At 37.3% G+C, this 19,026-nt stretch overlaps 1 protein-coding gene across 1 annotated transcript in view; it reads right to left on the bottom strand.

Moving 5' to 3' along the window:
• Positions 1-18,177, bottom strand: part of LOC311605909 (vomeronasal type-2 receptor 116-like) — a gene marked incomplete at both ends in the record, with an annotated part of 34,247 nt that extends 16,070 nt beyond the window's left edge. The window contains 5 exons of the mRNA XM_084796746.1: positions 1,945-2,062; positions 13,991-14,218; positions 16,464-16,805; positions 17,696-17,987; positions 18,113-18,177. Of these exons, the coding sequence (XP_084652872.1) occupies positions 1,945-2,062; positions 13,991-14,218; positions 16,464-16,805; positions 17,696-17,987; positions 18,113-18,177 (1,045 nt within the window). The remainder of the gene's footprint in view (positions 1-1,944; positions 2,063-13,990; positions 14,219-16,463; positions 16,806-17,695; positions 17,988-18,112) is intronic.
• Between the last annotated feature and the right edge of the window lie 849 nt (positions 18,178-19,026).

The raw sequence follows: 19,026 nt of genomic DNA, 5'->3' as shown, positions 1-19,026 counted from the left end.
ATAATTTCATACTTACAATATACAAAGTACTCAGTAAAATAAATCAGAAACATAATAATTCAGCCCATTAAATAAAAATATGTGTTTGTATGTTAGTTTGTGTTTGTCCCTGTGTTTGTGAGTATGTAGATATATCCTTCAATATTTTTTGTTAAATAATTATCCAGTAATTCCTGGCTTTTAATGTGGATTATGGGAAACACATCCAGGCTGCAAACTTGAATGGTATAAAGTGTTCCCTCAGTGAAGATATCTCTCCATGCACAATATGATTTACTTTTGATATTTTATTTTCATTGGTGAATTTCATAAACACGCATATGTGTTTGATCAACCCTACTACCTATTTTCTCTCATCAAATTCTTTCTCTATCTTCACCAAAACTTTGGCTTCCCAATGTAATGAGCTGTTTTATAAAATCCACTGAATCTACCTACTTAAGGCTACCTGAATGTACCTGTATGGAGCATCATCTTCTGTAGCATTTTTAGTGTCTCACAACCCATATTTCCAAAGAAAACTGACTCTCTCTTCACCATCAATTAATACTCACGTAGGACTGTGGCTTCATGATCCAATACTCATTCCTCAAGAGTGTTTGTTTGGCTTGCTTTTTATAGGTCTTGTGATTGGAGTCACCTTTGCTTTGAGACTACATATACAGTAGCAATGTCACATCTGTTTTTATGTAAATAGTTTTTCCTGAAGCTCTCTCTTATCTCTTGCTCTTACAACATAGTTGCTAGGTCCTCAATAATGATCTCTGAGATACGGGGTTATGGGTTGTGCTACTGGTTATTATTCTTGGTTTGATGACTTGTTATAGGCCTCATATTAACTACACTAACTATGATTAGAAAGATAAAATCAGGAAGAAATATATCACTATTATCATTTAGCAAAATGATATTACTACATATCTTTTTTGGAGGTTATAATTCATTATGCACTGGATATTAAATGATGTTGTAATTTCCCATATTCAGCTACATCTAAGTGTAATAAAAACTATTTTGCCTGTCCTTTTGTCATCTCATGCTATAGTATAGCCCTATTTAAATATCCATAGTTTACTCTCAAGATGTATGTGGCATTATGTAAGTCTCGCTGCAGCACTTTTTGCATACAATTATTCAGATTATGGCATAAACTTAAATGCAAATTCCCACAGATTTTCTTCCCCTTTCAGCAGTGAACTATAAAATCAGCAAGAACAATTTTCATATTGAAAAAAATCTATATTTTAGATATGAAACATAAATAATTGATTCTTTCTGTGTTTGCTTTGAGAATATTTCCTGCCTGTAAGTGTGTACAGCACATGTATGTATTGTTCACATGGCCAGAATATGGTGTCAGAATGCCAGCAACTGGAGTTTCAAGTACAAGCAATCATATAGGTGTTGTGGGCCAAACCCACAACTTTTAAAAGGGTAGCAGTGCTCTTAGCTGCAAAGCCATTTCTCTGACTACTACATTTCTTAAGGAAAATATACTGTTTTTAATATTTTTTCTATTTCAGGAATAATTCTGGGGTTTGAAAAGATGACACTGTAACAGAGGGTTTAAATGTGATATTAATACAGCTTCCAGAAGATTTGACACACACACACACACACACACACACACACACACACACACACACGCACACACACACACACACACACGGAGGCTACAGGGGAAAGTTTCTGGAAGAAGTGAATCTTAGACTTTTTATGTTATCAAAAAGTATTACCTTGAAAAGGACAGCTTAGAATCACGTAAAGGCAACAAATGTGATATACCTCAAGGAGTTATGCTGTTGATTATAACTGTTAATTATGCCCACAAAAAAATCTTAAGAATATACACTATTCAATTATCTTACTCGTGATTTCTGCTTCAGAACATAGATTAAAAACAGAGGTGGTATCCTTATCTTTTGTACAGACACTTGCCTGTACTGTTGGAAATTTCATTTTCTGGGCAGAAGCTGCAAATAAAACAGCAGGAAGGCTTGCCTTCCTGTAGAGATTTTCTGTATCCAGGACCACAACTTTCACTGCATACAGAGATGGGGGTCTGAAAAAGTCAGAGAGAAAAAGATAAATAACATTAATCTGATAACTAAATTTTATGAGTAAAATCTTATGAATTGTGATTGATGAATTTAGTTGAATAAATGTGCAATAAGTTAATAGATATACACTATAATAGCATAAATACACACATATATATGTGAGTATATACATACATATATAAAAGTATATATATATAAAATGATGGAATGGTTAGAATTATGTACATACATTGATGAGGAGTATGTTACTTCTTCTCAATAATAAACTTATTAGGATGGATTCCAAGGGGGTAGTGCCCAGTGTATACCATGTTTATGGAGGCTGCAAAACTGACTGAAGGGAAGAAATTGGGGCATATCAATACCAGCCCCCATCCATTGATGTCAGACATCTTCCAGTTCAGGAGTTACAAACTTCCAGCACCTATCTCAGAAAAATGGGAATAGGGCTTCCTCAAGACCCAGCTATTCCACTCCTTGGAATATACCCAGAAGATGCTCCAGCACACAACAAGAAAATTTGCTCAACCATGTTCATAGCAGCCTTATTCATAATAGACAGAACATGGAAACAGCCTAAGTGTCCCTCAATAGAAGAATGGATAAAGAAACTGTGGTACATATACACTATGGAATACTATTCAGCTATTAAAAACAAGGAATTCCCAAAATTTGTGGATAAATGGATTGAGCTAGAAATGATCATAATGAGTGAGTTAACCCAGACGCAGAAAGACTCAAGTGGTATATACTCACTTATTTCTGCATATTAGCCCAACGGGCATGTCCCACGAAAGCCTTCACTTACCAGGAAACTGCGACAGAGGAGAGGACATTCTAGTGGGACTCTAGATGAGAGAATCATGGGAGAAAGGCAAAGTAGAAGGATCCAGAGGGTCCTAGAAGCCTACAAGTAGAACATTATGATAGGCAGATTTGGACACAGGGGTCCCGCTCAAACTAAGGCACCAGCCAAGGACAATACAGGCAGTAAACCTTAAGCCCCTACCCAGATCTAGCCAATGGACAGAACACTCTCCACAGTAGAGTGGAGAGTGGGATATTACTCTCTCACATACTCTGGTGCCTCACCTTTAACCATGTCCCCTGGACGGGGAGACCTGGTGGCACTCAGAGAAAGGACAGCAGGTTACCAAGAAGAGTCTTGATACCCTATGATCATATAGAGAGGGAAGTAATCCCCCTCAGGAACAGTAATAGGGGAGGGGAATAAGGGGAAATTGGGAGGAAGGGAAGAATGGGAGGATACAAGGGATGGGATAACCATTGAGATGTAACAAGAATAAATTAATAAAGGAGGAAAAAAAAACTTCCAGCACCCTGTACTCCATCAAATAGATGAGGCAGAGAGCAAGTCTCCTGAGGAACAGAGGATCAGTGTGGTGAAACCGAGTTTGGAAAGCTATGTTGGACATGGACCACAACCTATAGTAGATGCTATCCTGAAGAGTTCTGTGGGACACCTGAGCAGCTTTGGGCTTGGAACTCTCTCTGCCTACCCACTGCTTATTGGTTTGGCCCATCTAGGAAATGGAGATCTAACAGGCAAAGGTATGTCAGGCATGGACCACAACTCACATTAGCTGATATCATTAAAAGGCCTATGGGACACTCAAACAAGCAGGGCTGAATCTCTCTCTACACACTGCTTGCCATCCTGGCCCATCTTGATCACAGAATATAAACAAGCAGAGGTAAGTGGGGATCTGGTAAAAATACACATTATCAAATATATAAAGCAGGCCTAAGTGGCATCCAAGCAGCTTTCAGCTTGAAGCTCTCTCAGCTTTCTCCTCTCCTGCATGATACTACTAGAACACAGACAGGGAACCCACTAGAGCTGAGGTGAGTACAGGCTACAAAACCAATGGTCCATCAACCTGAGGAAGCCTCTGGGCAATTCAAGCAAACAGGCTTCAACTTAGAGGTCTTGCTGCTGGCTCCTGACCTACTTAGCCCATGTGGGACACACACAGGCAACAACTCCATTGAAGAAATCTCCAGGCCTGCTAACACCAGAGACAAACAAAAAGAGAGAGGCCAGGTCAGGAAGCAAGCAACAAACCTCAGAGCTATATGACACCATCATTAACAAGTGATTATAGCACAGCAAGCCCTGGAGATATGAATATCCATGTAGTGTAAGAGGAAGATTTTACATTTGAGATGATGAAAATGATGGAAGCCTTGAAGAAAAAAGTGAATTTTACAAGAAATACCGGAAAATACATTCAAATAGATGAAGGAATTGAATAAATCCTATAAAGAATTACAGGAAGACTCAATCAAACAGGAGAAAGAAATGAAAAAAAAGTATTCAAGATATAAAAAGGGAATTGGAAACAACAATGAAAACACAATCTGAGGAAAACTTGGAGTTGGAAAACCAAAAGAAGAGAACAGAAACTTCAGACACAAGCAACAGCAACAGATTACAAGAGATGAAAGACAGAATCTTGGGTGTAGAAGATACAGTTGAAGTTAACAATATATCAGTAAAAGAAAATGTGAATACTAAAAATTTCTTGACAAAAAGCAAATAAGAAGACAGGGACACTATGATAAGACCAAACCTAAAAATAATAAAAATAGAAGAATGAGAAGACTCCAAGCTCCATGGGCCAGAAAACATTTTCAGTAGAATCATAGATTATAACTTCCACAATCTAAAGATAGAAATGCCCATAAACATACAGGAAGCCTACAAAACCTCAAATAGAAAAGACAAGAAAAGAAAATCTTCCTGACACATAATAATAAAAACATGTACAGAACAAATGTACAGAAAAAAATGTACAGAACAAAGAAAGATTATTAAAAGATGCAAGAGAAAAAGGCCCAGTCAAATATAAAGAAAAACTTATGAGAATTACACCTGACTTCTAAACAGAGATTATGAAAGACAGAAGGGCCTGTACGGATGTCATGCAGACACTAAGAGACCACAGATGCCAACCCAGACAAATATACCCAACAAAACTTTCATCACTATAGATGGAGAAAACAAGATAATCTACAAAAGAAAACAAGTTTAATCAGTATCTAGCCCCAAATCCAACACTACAGAAGACATAAAAAGGAAAATTCCATTGCAAGGGTGCTAGCTATACCCAGGAAATCACAAGAAGTAAATAATGCCACATTTGCAAAAAAAAAAAAAAGAATGAAAATGCAAAAACTCACTCCTCCACCACCACCATGAAAAAACACAGGTGCTAACAACCACTGATTATTAATATACCTCAAGATAAATGGTCACAACTCCCCCAATAAAAAGACAAAAGCCAATAGGATGGATATACAAACAGGATCAGCCACTCTGCTGTATACAAAAACAAAACAAGAAAAAAAAACACAAAGAGGTAGGCAGTACCTCAGAGTAAAGGGTTGGAAAATATATTCCAATCAAACAAATCCTAGAAGCAAGCTAGAGTAGCCATTTTTGTATCTAATAAAATAGACTTTTGACCAAAACTAATCAAAAAAGGTAGAGGACACACATTTCATATTTACAAAAAGAAAAATACACCAAAATGATGTCTCAATCCCCATCTATTCCTGAAATGCAGGAGCACCCACATTCATTAGAGAAATATTACTAATGCTTAAATCATACATCAAACCCCACACATTACTAGAGGGAGACTTGAACACCCTACTCTCTCCAAAATATAGATCACTGAGACATAAATTACGTGGAGAAATAATGAAAATAATAGGTGTCATAAATCAAATGGACTTAACACATATCTACAGAACATTCCACTCATAAGCAAAAGAATATATCTCCTTCTCAGCAACTCAAAGAATCTTCTCTAAAATCAACCATATACTTGACCATAAAGCAAACCTTAAAAGATACAAGAAGATTGAAAGTACCCTTTGTGTTTTATTGAACCACCATGGATTAAAATTGGAACTAACAACAACAGAAACAACAGAAATTCTATTAACTTATGGAAATTAAATAGCTCCCTACTCAAAGACTTCTGCGCCATGTATGAAACTCACAGAGCCAGAGCTTGCTCCAAAACTGACCATATACTTGCCCGTAAAGCAAACCTCAACAGATACAAGAAGAACAAATTAGCCCCTTGCCTCTTATCACACCACATGGATTAAAACTGGAACATAGCAACAAAAGAAACAACAGAAAGCCTACACAGTCATGGAAAGTGAACGACTTTCTACTCAATGACCTCTGAGTCAAGAATGAAATAAGAAAAGGAAATTAAAAACTTCATAGAATTCAATGAAAATGAAGGCACAACTTATCAAAACTTATCAGATACAATGAAAGCAATGCTGAAGAAAGTGCAGAGAACTAAGAATATTTATGAAAAAAAATTGGAGAGATCCCATACTAGCAATTTGATAGCACATCTGAAAGCTCTAGAACAAAAAGAATCAGACATAGCTAAGAGGAGTAGATGGCTTAAAAGGATCAAACTCAGAACTAAAATAACTAAATTAGAACCAAAGAGAACAATTCAAGGACTTAACGGAAAAAAGAGCTTTTTTTTTTTTTAGAAAATCAACAAGATAGACAAACCCTTAGTCAAACTAACAGTAAAGGAGAAGGAGAGCACTCAAATCAACAAAATCAGAAATGAAAGGGGAGACATAATGACTGACACAGAGAAAAAATCAAAAAAAACATTAGGTATTACTTCAAAAGACTATATGTCAAAAAATTTGAAAATCTAAATGCAAATGGACAATTTTTTGATAGCTACCAATTACCAAAATAGAATCAAAATCAGGTAAACAATTTAAAGAGATCTATATCTTGTAAGAAAATAGAAGCAGTCATCAAAAGCCTGCCAAGCTAAAACAAAAAACAAAAAAGAGGACAAGGCTTTCTACCAAACCCTCAAAGAAGAGCCTATACCAATTCTCTTCAAACTCTTCCACAAAATAGAAACAGAAGAAACATTATCAAACTTTTTTCATGAGGCCACAGTCACCTTGACAACTAAACCACAGAAGTCCAAACAAAGAAAGAGAATTTCAGTTCAATTTCCCTTATGAACATTGATGCAAACATACTCAATAAAATACTTGCTGACTGAATCAAAAAACACATCAAAAATCATTCATTGTGAACAAATCTGCTTCATCTGAGACATGCAGAGTTGCTTCAATATACTGAAATCCATCATAGAAACAAATTGAAAGAAAAATTCAAATTATCATCCCCCTTGATTCTTAAAAAGTATTTGACAAAATTCAACTGTAATTCTTGTTTAAAAGTCTTAGAGACATCAATGAGACAAGGCAGGAACCTAAACATAGTAAAGGCATTATGCAGCAAGCCTATAGTCAATATGAAATTAAAAAGAGAGAAACTTATATCAATTCCTCTGAAATCAGGGACACAGCAAAGCTGTTCCCTCTCCCTATATCTCTTCAATATAATAATTAATGTGTTAAAGCAATTAGACAATTAAAGGAGATCAGAGAGATACAAATTGTGAAGGAAGAAGTAAAGTATCACCATTTAGAGATGATATGATAGTATACATAAGTGACTCCAAGAATTCTACCAAGGAACTCTTACAGCTGATAAACACCTTCAGCAAAGTGGCTGGATACAAAATCAATTGAAAAAAATTGGTAGCCCTCCTGTATACAAAAGACAAAAAGGCTAAGAAAAAATGAAGGAAACAATATACTTCCCAGTGCCACAAAAAGATGTAAAGTATATTGTTGTAACTCCCACCAAGCAAATGAAAGATTTGTATGAAAAAATCAAGTCTCTGAAGAAATAAATTGAAGAAGAGAAGTTGGAAAGATCTCCTATGCTTATGAATCAGAAGGATCAACACAGTAAAAATGCCAATCTTACCAAAAGCAATCTCCGGATTCAATACAATTCCCATCAAAAGACCAACACAGTTGTTTACAGACTTTGAAAAAACAGTTCTCAACTTCCTTTGGGAAAGCAAAAAAAAAAAAAAAAAAAGCATGAGTAGCTAAGACAATCCTATACAATAAAAAATGTTCTGGAATTATCTCCATCCCTGGTCTCAAGCAGTACTATAGAGCAACAGTAATAAAAATGGCATGGAATTAGCATAGAAACAGAAATAAAAACAATGGAGTCGAACCAAGCCCCAGAAATATACCCACACACCTATGGACACTTGATTTTTGACACAGAAGCAAAACCATAAAATAGGAAAAAATATAGCATACTCAAGAAATTTTGAAGGTCTACCTGGATATCTACTTATAGAAAAATGCAACTAGACCTTTATTTATCACCCTGAAAAACACTAAAGTCCAAGTAGATTAAAGATTTCAACTTAAAACAAACTTAGTCTGTTAGAAGAAAAATTGGGGAAAAGCCTTGAGCTAATTGGCACAAATATATATAATTGTTGACCTAAATTCAACAATTAATAAATGGGACCTCATGAAACTGAAAAGCTTCTAGAAGGCAAAGGACACTGTTAACAGAACAAAACAACAGTCTACATACTGGGAAAATATCTTCACCAAACTAACATCTAAATGAGGCTAATATCCAAAATATATAAAGAACCCAGGAAGTTAAACACCACCAAACTAAATATTCCAATTTAAAAATGAGATACAGATCTAAACAGAATTCTGAAAAAGGAATATTGGATGGCTGAGAAATGCTGAAAGAAATGCTCAACATCCCTAGTCACCAAGGAAATGCAAACCAAATCAACTCTGAGATTCCATATTATACCCATAAGAATGGCTAAGATAAAAAACGCAAGTGACTCAAGTTATAGCACATGCTCTCAATGATGTAGACAAAGGGGAGCACTCCTCCATTTGCTGGTGGGCATACAAACTTGTACAACCAATTTGGAAATCAATCTGGTCCTTTCTCAGAAAATTGGGAATAGGTCTACTTCAAGACCCAGCCATGGAAATCCAAGATGGCTGTGCTGCTCATGCACTACGTCTGATCAACAGGACTGAGCCTAGGAACTGGGCTGGGAGCTGCAGACCACAAGAGCCCTATGTGAGAGGGGTCTACATGGTGTAGAGCACAGGTAGGTCTGGCCTCGCCTCATCCAACTGGTCCATGAAGGACTGGTGCCCATTCCCTGAGTCTGGACACATACCCACCTGAGAGCTGCACTTGTACTCTATATCTCAGACTCTGTATCTAGGACTGAACTGTGGGTGGTGGAGTGTCTAGATCTGCTGGCCGAGGGGAGAACCAAGTAGAATTGGTGGAAATGAACTCAGACCACTCTGCCAGTGCACAGAAAGCCACAGGGTCCAGGAGGGAGCAGGCAAGCACACCAAAAACCATCCAAACTCAGGCTATTGGGACGTACCTGTTCTCCCTCTCTCTCTGAACTCTGTGCAGCAAAACACCAGCTTTCTGGCTGGCCCGGGGGGAGCCCACAGTTTAGACCTGGGATAGATTGGACTTTGGATCATCCCACCAGTGCACAGAGGGACGCAGGGCCCAGACAGGAGTGGACACTTTCTCCAGTGCCTAACAAATTGCTACAGGCTAACATCCTGTACTTGTACTCTCTCTCTCAGTCTGACCTAACTCCTTGGGGCCTGAGCAGAGGTGAACATGTTCTCCAGGACCCATCCAAATACAGGCTAGAATGATATACCTGCACACTCTCTGCTCTGTCTGAACCAAGGCCACAAGGGAATGGATGGGCAAAGGCATGTACACAAAAGTCCAGCCAAACAATGGCTAATACTCTATACTTGCACTCTCTAAGGGACTGAATAAAGACCCCAGGGCCTAAACAGTCAAGCAGGCTGTACCTATACTCTCTCTCAGACTGAAACTTGGGCTGGAGAGCACAAACATGATAGTCTACTGTCTCAGTGGGGGAACCAAAGGTGTGAAGCAATGTCCTCAGAGCTGAACCCAGGTCACCTGCCTGATGTAAGGATGGGTTCTCTGATCCCCACCAGTGAGGAGTCTTGATCTATAAACACTCAGCTATGAATCTGTTTTCATCAGCCAGTGAAGGACACCAGAAACTACCACCCAACATCAGAAACATCAAGTTGACTACAGGTCAGCCTAAAAAACACAAACACAAAGGCAAAAATAATATAGCATCTCCAGAACCAAAGTAATCAGCTCTGGAAAGTCAAACACAACTGAAGCATAAGAAAATTACCTCAAATCCTTAGTAATGAAGATGATAATGGAAGAAATGTATAAAATCCATAAACAAATGCATGAAGTTATAGGGAAACAGATAAAGGACCTTAGAGACGCCATGACAGAAGCCTATAGAGAGGAAATGAAATCACTGGGAGAAATTCAGAAAAATGCAAACAATTAAGTGAAGTAAATCAAAATGGTCCAAGATCTATAGATGAATATGGAAACAATAATAAAAGCACAAATAGTGGAATTCATGGAAAGAGAGACCTTAGAAAAAAGGAACTTCAGAGGTAAGCATCACCAATAGGATTCAAGAGGTAGAGAAAAGTCTCTCAGTTATAGGAGACCCAATGGAAGAATTTAATGAAACTAACAAAGAAAATGTTAAATCTGAAATATTCTTGACCCAAAACATCCAAGAAATCAAGGACACCATTAAAAGACAAAAACCTAAGAATACTACAAATTGAGGAAAAAGAAGATACCTGGCTCTTGAGGAAGTCCTATTCCCAGTTTTCTGAGGTAGCACCAGCTAGATTTTCAAAGTGGCTGTACTAGTTTTCAATCCCACCGTCAATGAAGGAGTGTGATCTTAGCCATTCTGACGGATGTAAGATGGAATCTCAGAGTTGTTTTGATTTGTATTTCCCTGATGACTAAGGAGGTTGAGCATTTCTTTAAGTGTTTCTCAGCCATTTGATATTCCTCTGTTGAGAATTCTCTGTTTAGTTCCAGGCCCCATTTCTCAATTGGGTTATTTGGTTATGATAGGCAGATTTGGGCCCAGGGGTCCCACACAAACTAAGGCACCAGCCAAGGACAATACAGGTGGTAAACTTTAAACCCCTACCCAGATCTAGCCAATGGACAGAACATTCTCCACAGTTGAGTGGAGAGTGGGATATGACTTTCTCATGTATTCCGGTGCCTCATATTTGACCATGTCCCCTGGAAGGGGAGACCTGGTGGCACTCAGAAGAAGGATAGCAGTTTACCAAGAAGAGATTTGATACCCTATGAGCATATACAGGGGGAGGAAGTCCCCCTCAGGAACAGTCATAAGGGAGGGGAATAAGGGGAAAATGGGAGGGAGGGAAGAATGGGAGGATACAAGGGATAGGATAACCATTGAGATGTAACAAGAATAAATAAATAAATAAACAAACAAAACAAAAAAAAAGAAGACACCTGGCTCCAAGGCCCAGAAAAATATTTTCAACAAAACCATGGAAAAATACTCCCCAATTTAAAGAGATAGATATGCATATAAACATATGAAAGGCCTACAGAACATCAAATAGAGTAGACCAGAAAAGAAAATCCTCTTGCCACGTAATAATCAAAATGAAGAATATAGAGAACAAAAAATTAAAATCAGAAAAGGAAAAAGTAACATATAATGGCAAACCTACTAGAATTGCACCTGGCTTTTCAGCAGAGATTGTAAAAACTGGAAGGGGCTGGATAGAGATCTTGCCAACCCTAAAAGGCTGCAGATCCCAATTCAGACTATGATACCCAGTGAATCAATATCCATATGTGGAGAAAAAATCAATGACAACAACAAACTCAAATAGTACCTATCCACAAACCCAGCCCTATTGAAGTTACTAGAAGGAAAACTCCAACCCTCACTGGCTAACTACAACCAGGACAAAACAGGAAATAGATAATGTCACTTTAACAAAACAAAAACACAACCACAATCAACCTCAAAATCATAGTCACTGGCCATTAATTTCTTTCAACATCAATGGCCCCAACTTTCCAATAAAAAGACACAGACTAACAGAATAGATGCATAAACAAGATACAATATTTTGATGCATTGATAAAATACATCTCAGACACCATGACAGACATTATGCTGGATAAAGGTATTTCAAGCAAGTAGACACAAAAAGCAAGCTGGTGTAGCCATTATAATATGTAATAAAATAGACTTTCAACCAAAAGTTATCAAATGGGATGAGGAAGGACACTTCACACTCATCAAGGGAATATTCACCAAAGATGATGGCACAATGCTGAACATTGATGCCCCAAATACATGGGCACCCACATTTGTAAAAGAAATATTAATAAAGCTTAAACCATACATTGACACCAACATATTGATAGCAGGAGACTTCAACATCCCACTTTCACCAAATTATAGTTCAATGAAATAGAAGCTAAACCTAGAAATAATGACACTAACCAATGTCATGAATCAAATGGATCAAACAGTTATCTATAGAAAATTTCACCCAAAGAAAAAAGATTGTACCTTCTCCTCAGCACCTGATAGAACCTTCTCTTATATTGACCATATAGTAGGTCACCAATCATTCCTCAACAGATACAAGAAGATTAAAATAATACCTGGTATCCTATCAGACCAACATGGACTAAAGCTGGAGTTTAACAACAGAAATAACAAAAAGTCTACACACACATGGAAAATGAATAACTCTCTACTCAATGACAACTGAGTCATGGAAGAAATAAAGAAATTAAAGACATCCTAAAATTCAATGAAATTGAAGCTACATCATACTCCAATTTATGGGGCACATTGTAAGCAGTGCTAAGTTCACAGCACTAAGTGCCTTCATAAAGGGCTTGGAAACCTCTCATACAGGCAACTTATATGAAACATCTAAAAGCTCAAAAAAAAAAAAAAAGGAAAGCAGAAACACCCAAGAGGAGTAGAAGGGTGGAAATAATCAAACTCAGTGCTGAGATCAATACAATAAAAACAAAGAGAACAATTCAAAGAATCAACAAAACCAAGAACTGGTTCTTTGAGAAAATAAGCAAGATAAACAAACCATTAGCCAACCTAACTAAAAGGCAGAGAGACACTATCCAAATCAACAAAATCAGAAACGAAAAGGGAGACATAACAACAGAGACTAAAGAAATAAAAAAAAATCATTAGGTCATACTTCAAAAGCCTATACGTGTCAACATTTGAAAATCTAAAGGAAATGGATGAGTCTGTTCATGGATTCCACTTGCCAAAATTGAAACAAAATCAGATAAACTAAATTGTTCTATATTCTACAGAAATAGAAACAGGCATCAAAATTCTCCCAACCAAAAAATAAACAAACAAAAAACAAAAACAAAAACAAAACAAACAAACAAAAAAATCAGGGCCAGATGGTTTTAGTGCAGAATTCTACCAGACTTTCAAAGTAGAGCTAAGACTGCGTTGGGGAATAGAGTGACCTGGAGGAATCAGGAGCTCTACAAAGAGATCAATGGGGACAACAAATCTGCCTGGAGGAGGGAGCTACTTCAGAGACTGGAGCAGCAATGAAGGTTTATGCATCATGTGGACTTAGTCCCTCTTCTCAGATGTAGTAGATAGGCAGCACAGTCTCCTTGTGGGTCCCATAATGTGGTAGTAAGGACAGCTTCTTAGATGGACTCTTGTTTCAAACATTGATCACTTCCACTTGGTGGAATGCCCTTGCCAGGCCACAGAGGAAGAGGATACAAGTAACCAGGATAACACTTAATACACTGATGTCAGATGTTAGGGGAGGAGGGGCACCCCTTTCTAATGACTAGTGGAGGGAGGGAGAGTTTAGGGGGAAGGGTGGGGTTGGGAGGCTATGAGGAAGGGGGCTACAGTCAGAATGTAGAGTGAACAAATTAAAAAATAAAAAATAAACTTATGAAGAAAATATTATATGTGGGAAGTGAGTTTGTAAATACAGTAAGGCTTTTATCTTTTTAAATTATGATGAGGCAGGAGGCACAGTAAAACTGAAATTCCACTCACTTGTCTAATGCCTGTGTTCCACTCTAATCTGTCCTCCGACAATGACAATTGTTGCCCAGGTGGCAAATATGAGGAAAATGTTCCTACTTTTACTTTATATCCAAGACCTTGTGGAAAATTCCAGAAGTTCAGAATGTCATAATCTATATGCATTTTTTCTGAAGGTTTCAAAGTTACTGAGTCTCCACCAGCATTCACGAATTGAATGTTCTTCAGGATGTGGTTTAGCTAAGAGAAATGCATGATTTATAAGCATGCTCAGTGTGAAGACAAAAATTAAATTATGCATGTTCACATTTTCATTAATTACAGTTATAAAACAACAATATGGTGTTTAGAGTGAACCTCAAGTTTTTATGCAATCTAATGGTTTTCAACATTGATACAAATAGTTCGTGATGATTAGTGTTAATTATGAACCAAACACAATCTTGAATTACCAGAGCATGAGGTCTCAGTGAAGAACTGTATATATTAATTTGGACTCTAGTCAGGTACATGAAATATTTTCTAACTTGGTTTAACTGAGGCATGAAGGATCACTCTGAATTTTAGGTTCATTTTGTGAGCTGGGCCAGGACTGAAAAATGGAATGAGATGCTGGAACAATAGCAAACTCATTGCTCTGTTTTCTTGGTGGTGGAGGGTGATGTGACAAACTTCTTCCAACTCCTGACACTTTGAGTTCCTCCTAGTGAGGGACTGTAAACTGGTATTGTGAGTAAAGTAATCCCTTTCTCACTTCAGTGGTTTTGGTCCACATATTTCATCACAGCAAAAGGAAACAAACCTAAGTATATACACCCATAGTAGACACAGAGTTACCTTAGATGCTTTAGGATTACTTTATTTGGTGATACTCTATACTAGTTAGGAATGTGAAATATCAATTCATTCCTGGTTCATATTTAAGAACTTTCTGCAAAGAGATTAGGGTTTTTAAGATGAGAATCTCAGTGGAGTAGGATCATGATAGGTCTTTAATATAATCCTTTGCCTTAGGTTTTTAATATTAGCTCCTAAAATATTGGCATCTCAATTATAAATTCCTCCAATGTCTGTATTTTTATTTTAAGCACTACAAGCAGTCTAGAAACTTTTGTTTGGAAAGAGAATCCTATGGTATTTGTTTAGTGCCCCTGTGGGTCAATTTTTAAAAGTTACCTTCATGTAGAGTAGTTTTATTTTCAGAAATTGGTTGCTCTTTCTGGAGATCACATCAAAAGACCTTCTAGGTCTGTGTGATTTTACTGGAATAAAAACACACTTTTAATCCTTGAGACAGAGGCAATCAGATCTGAGTTCACAGACAACTTGGTATAAAGCAAGTTTCATGTTTAAAAAAAAGTTTAGGTCCAAGCCTGGTGGTATACACCTATTCCCAAACAATGCAGGTAAAGTTAATTTGTAGAAGAAAGCACCATGTTTGAAATTGCTGTTTAATTGAGTGGCAGAAAAAGTGACCAATAAGATATGCCCAAGTCTCCTGAGAATAAAGGGGATAGGGAATCTACTTGTGGGAGCCACAAAGAGAAAGAGAGAAAGGAAGCAGTTTTACTGTAAGAATTTTACAAAGAGAGGTTGAATAAGAGAACAAGCTAGATGTGGGTAAAGACAGAATAAACCAGATAATGAGAAGGAGCTAGAATATTAGAAAAGATTGGTGGAGTTAGTTTGAAGCTAAGCAAAGTAATTCAAAGGCTGAGAGAAAAAATCCAGAATGAGTAATTTATCTGCGAGAGGAATTTGTGCCAGAATGCCTGAAATGAACCAACCAGATATGAGTTCAGAAAGAAGAAGAAAGCATGAGCTGTTGAAGCAGTAAATCACAGAGTCTGAAGATATTCTAGGACTAGGTTTTATTGTAAGGAGCCTAGAAGCTTCTAGGACTAGGCTTGGGCTAACAGACAGAGGCAGTAAGTCTCTGAGACAACAATTGAAATAGGTGAACAAAAGTACCTTTTACACTTTGGTGACACTGTGCAGGTTCCAAAGGAAAGACCATTACCTGCCATGGGGGAAATTTCATTTTTCCTCCATTTTTAACTCCTTGTTTGTCTACTTTGTGCATAACCATCTTGTGAAGGGTATGAGCCACAGCATACACAGCATTGTACATATGGTAACTCCCTTGACTCATTGCCATGTCAAATTGGTACCAAGGTAACCATTCCAAGGAAACTCTAGATGAACAATTTTTTAATGATTTACAGGAAGCCTTAGATATTGAGCAATTAAAATATATCTCCCACAGTCTTGCCAGAAAAATGTCTTCTGGGTATTTGGAAGGGGTCACTGTCTTTACAAATTCCTTAAAAGTAGAAATATCACCATGATGTTGTGAAAAGATGAGAGTTCCATGGAATGAGTCAAGAATGAAATGCCTCATAGAAGTAATGACTTCCCACTCTGATGTGGTAACCCAGATTTTCCATGGAAGTATGTGCTCCCATCTTCTAAATAGCACACCTACAGTAGAGTCAGTGGTACCATAAATGATAATAACTTTTACTGAGTTGCTCACAATTGGGCTATTGTAGACATCATCATATTGCATTTGGAAAATCTTATTCCCTGGGATCATTTGCATGAAGGCTAAACAGACTGTCTTTTTTTCCATCTCTGGTATCAAGTCTGAGACAAAGTGAACACCTTTCTCATCATCTGAGATGACCAGCCCCACCCAATTCCATCTGAAATGGACAATCAACGTGACCATGCCTAAGGCCAGAGAAGACTCCTTGGAGGCCATCTGATACAGAGAAGAAAACTTCGCAGAGTCATGCATATTTATTTCAAAAGGTCCAATGGTCAGCTAAGAAAAGAGAATAGGGAGTGGCATGAAGATGGAGGTTCCAGAAATCACAGGTTCAATGAGGCTGAAACAAGAACTTCAAATTTCAGAAATTCAAATTTATATTCAAAGTCAATTCCATAATTACTTCAGAAAATGATTTGAAATATTTCCTTCTATCACAAACATTTTGTATCTCATGCCTTTCAAACAATAGAGGTGCAGATATATCAACAAATTCAGAATATATAAATTTAAAAACTATGCATTTTAAAAGATTGGGTAGCTGTTTGGGTGGTTGTGTTTCTATACAAGAGTGTGCACCAATGTTTCTACAGGTACATCCACATGTACACATGAAAGATAATAGAAGAGAGATTTGGGTGTCCCCTACTGTAAGAATAATGTTATTATGTGATTCAAATTTTGGGACCCTCCACATTGGTTGCAATCTATGTTCTAAGAATCTCCTGTCTCAATGTTGCTCCCCAACTTTCCCATTATATGCCAATAAAGCAGCTTGCAACCAATTAGAGAGAAACAGAAATAAACAATGCTATATAAAAAATAACTGTAACACTCTACTTTTTGTCGCTTATTTTTATTGAGGTGAGCTGACCCTAACACCTATTTATTCAAACAATTTTCTGGTCTGGGTAGAATACAGGAAGCCACAGGTATCATTCTGTATCTGCTGTGCTATGGTGAGTACATGTGTGGTGTTGACAGGCAAACTCCTGTTTTTATGACATCACAAAAAAAAAAACATTCTTGACTATGGGATGATAATCCATCCCAAGACTAAGTAATTTGAATCTTGCACAAAGTATCTTCTTTATCATTTTTCTTTGTGTTCAAATGTTGACATCAAAGGGGGATACTTTAATTAATTTCCATTCAGAAATTCTCACCTGTGGATATTTATAAAGTTCCAGAAATGTACCAATTAGGGAAGAGATTTCAAATGTTGTTCCTGTGATTGCAGCCACAGATTTTTCCTCTCTACTGCAGCTATAGTTTGGGAAGAGTTTCTTCTTCCCTGAGAGCCAAATAAGGAAACTGTACACTGTTTCATCTTCAGTTGGCCCAGCATTGTAAATGCCATATCCCAGAGACATGTTAGGTAAAAGAAGGGGGTTCCTGTTGATCTCCTCAATAGCAAATTTTAGAGCAATGACAAATTGGTAGTTGTTGAGACTAATCCTATATAGAGAACAAGAGAATCAATGCAGAACAATCTTCAATAACCACTGTTTTACATCTGAATACAATAACTGTCATGCACTAAATGAAAGCTTACTCTCATGACTTCCATGTTCAAATCATACCTTCTTATTTGATGGAGTAACAACATGAGATTCTTTTGGAGGTAAGTAGCACTCTTTTTGCTCATGTTTAACAGCTTATACATTGACTAATGTCTTTAAAAAATTACACCACTTCCTTCATCTATTTCCTGTCTGAGGATACAGGAAAAAATCTATTTTCTATTCACGAAGCTGGTAGTTAATACACAATCATCTCATGCCTTTAAGTTGGTGGTCCAGAATATTTGTTCCCCTTGTGAACCCTGTGATTGTGAACTGTAAAAACCTGTTTGTCGATTCATATGGCTCAGCCCTACCACACACCTTTAGCCAAAGAACTATCTGTTTGTTGTAAACAAGTGATTATTATGTGACTCAGCCAGGCCTAACAATACCTTTAATCCAATAACATTCTATTTATTGTAAACAGGTGATTATTGACAGACCTAAATGGAACAGTGATAATCATAAAGCCAGCACAGCTGTTTGACAAAGATCCAGTACAGCTGAACCTAATGATGCAATCATTGGGGTATGGTCCCCCTCTTTTTGGCCTTGATCTCTATGTGTCACATGCTTAGGAGGATTTCAATATTCATACAACTTGTGGGTATTGGACTGATGGAAATTTTCTTCATAATTACTTATGCCCCTTCTCAGGACATTTCTTCTAAGCTTCCCTACAGGTGTCCTCATCATACTACCCCTTCACTTTCAGGGAGATAACCTTATCCTGCCCAAATCAAAGGTCTCCCTTATGCCCTGGAGGTCGTGACTCAAATAATTATGCCAGCAACCTCCTTATGAAGCTCTGATTCAAGAATATTCCCAGCACATCTGCTCCTGGACGTTACTTACTCTGATACAAGATAACAAAACCAAAGTAAACTTTAAAAGGTAAACAATATTTGGTAGGAAGTTGATAGCAGACCAAA

Source organism: Acomys minous, assembly GCF_964271855.1.
Source record: "Acomys minous genome assembly, chromosome: 9".
Taxonomy (NCBI): domain Eukaryota; kingdom Metazoa; phylum Chordata; class Mammalia; order Rodentia; family Muridae; genus Acomys; species Acomys minous.
Note: the sequence above shows the minus strand (reverse complement) of the source record. Positions and strands in the feature narration are given on the sequence as shown.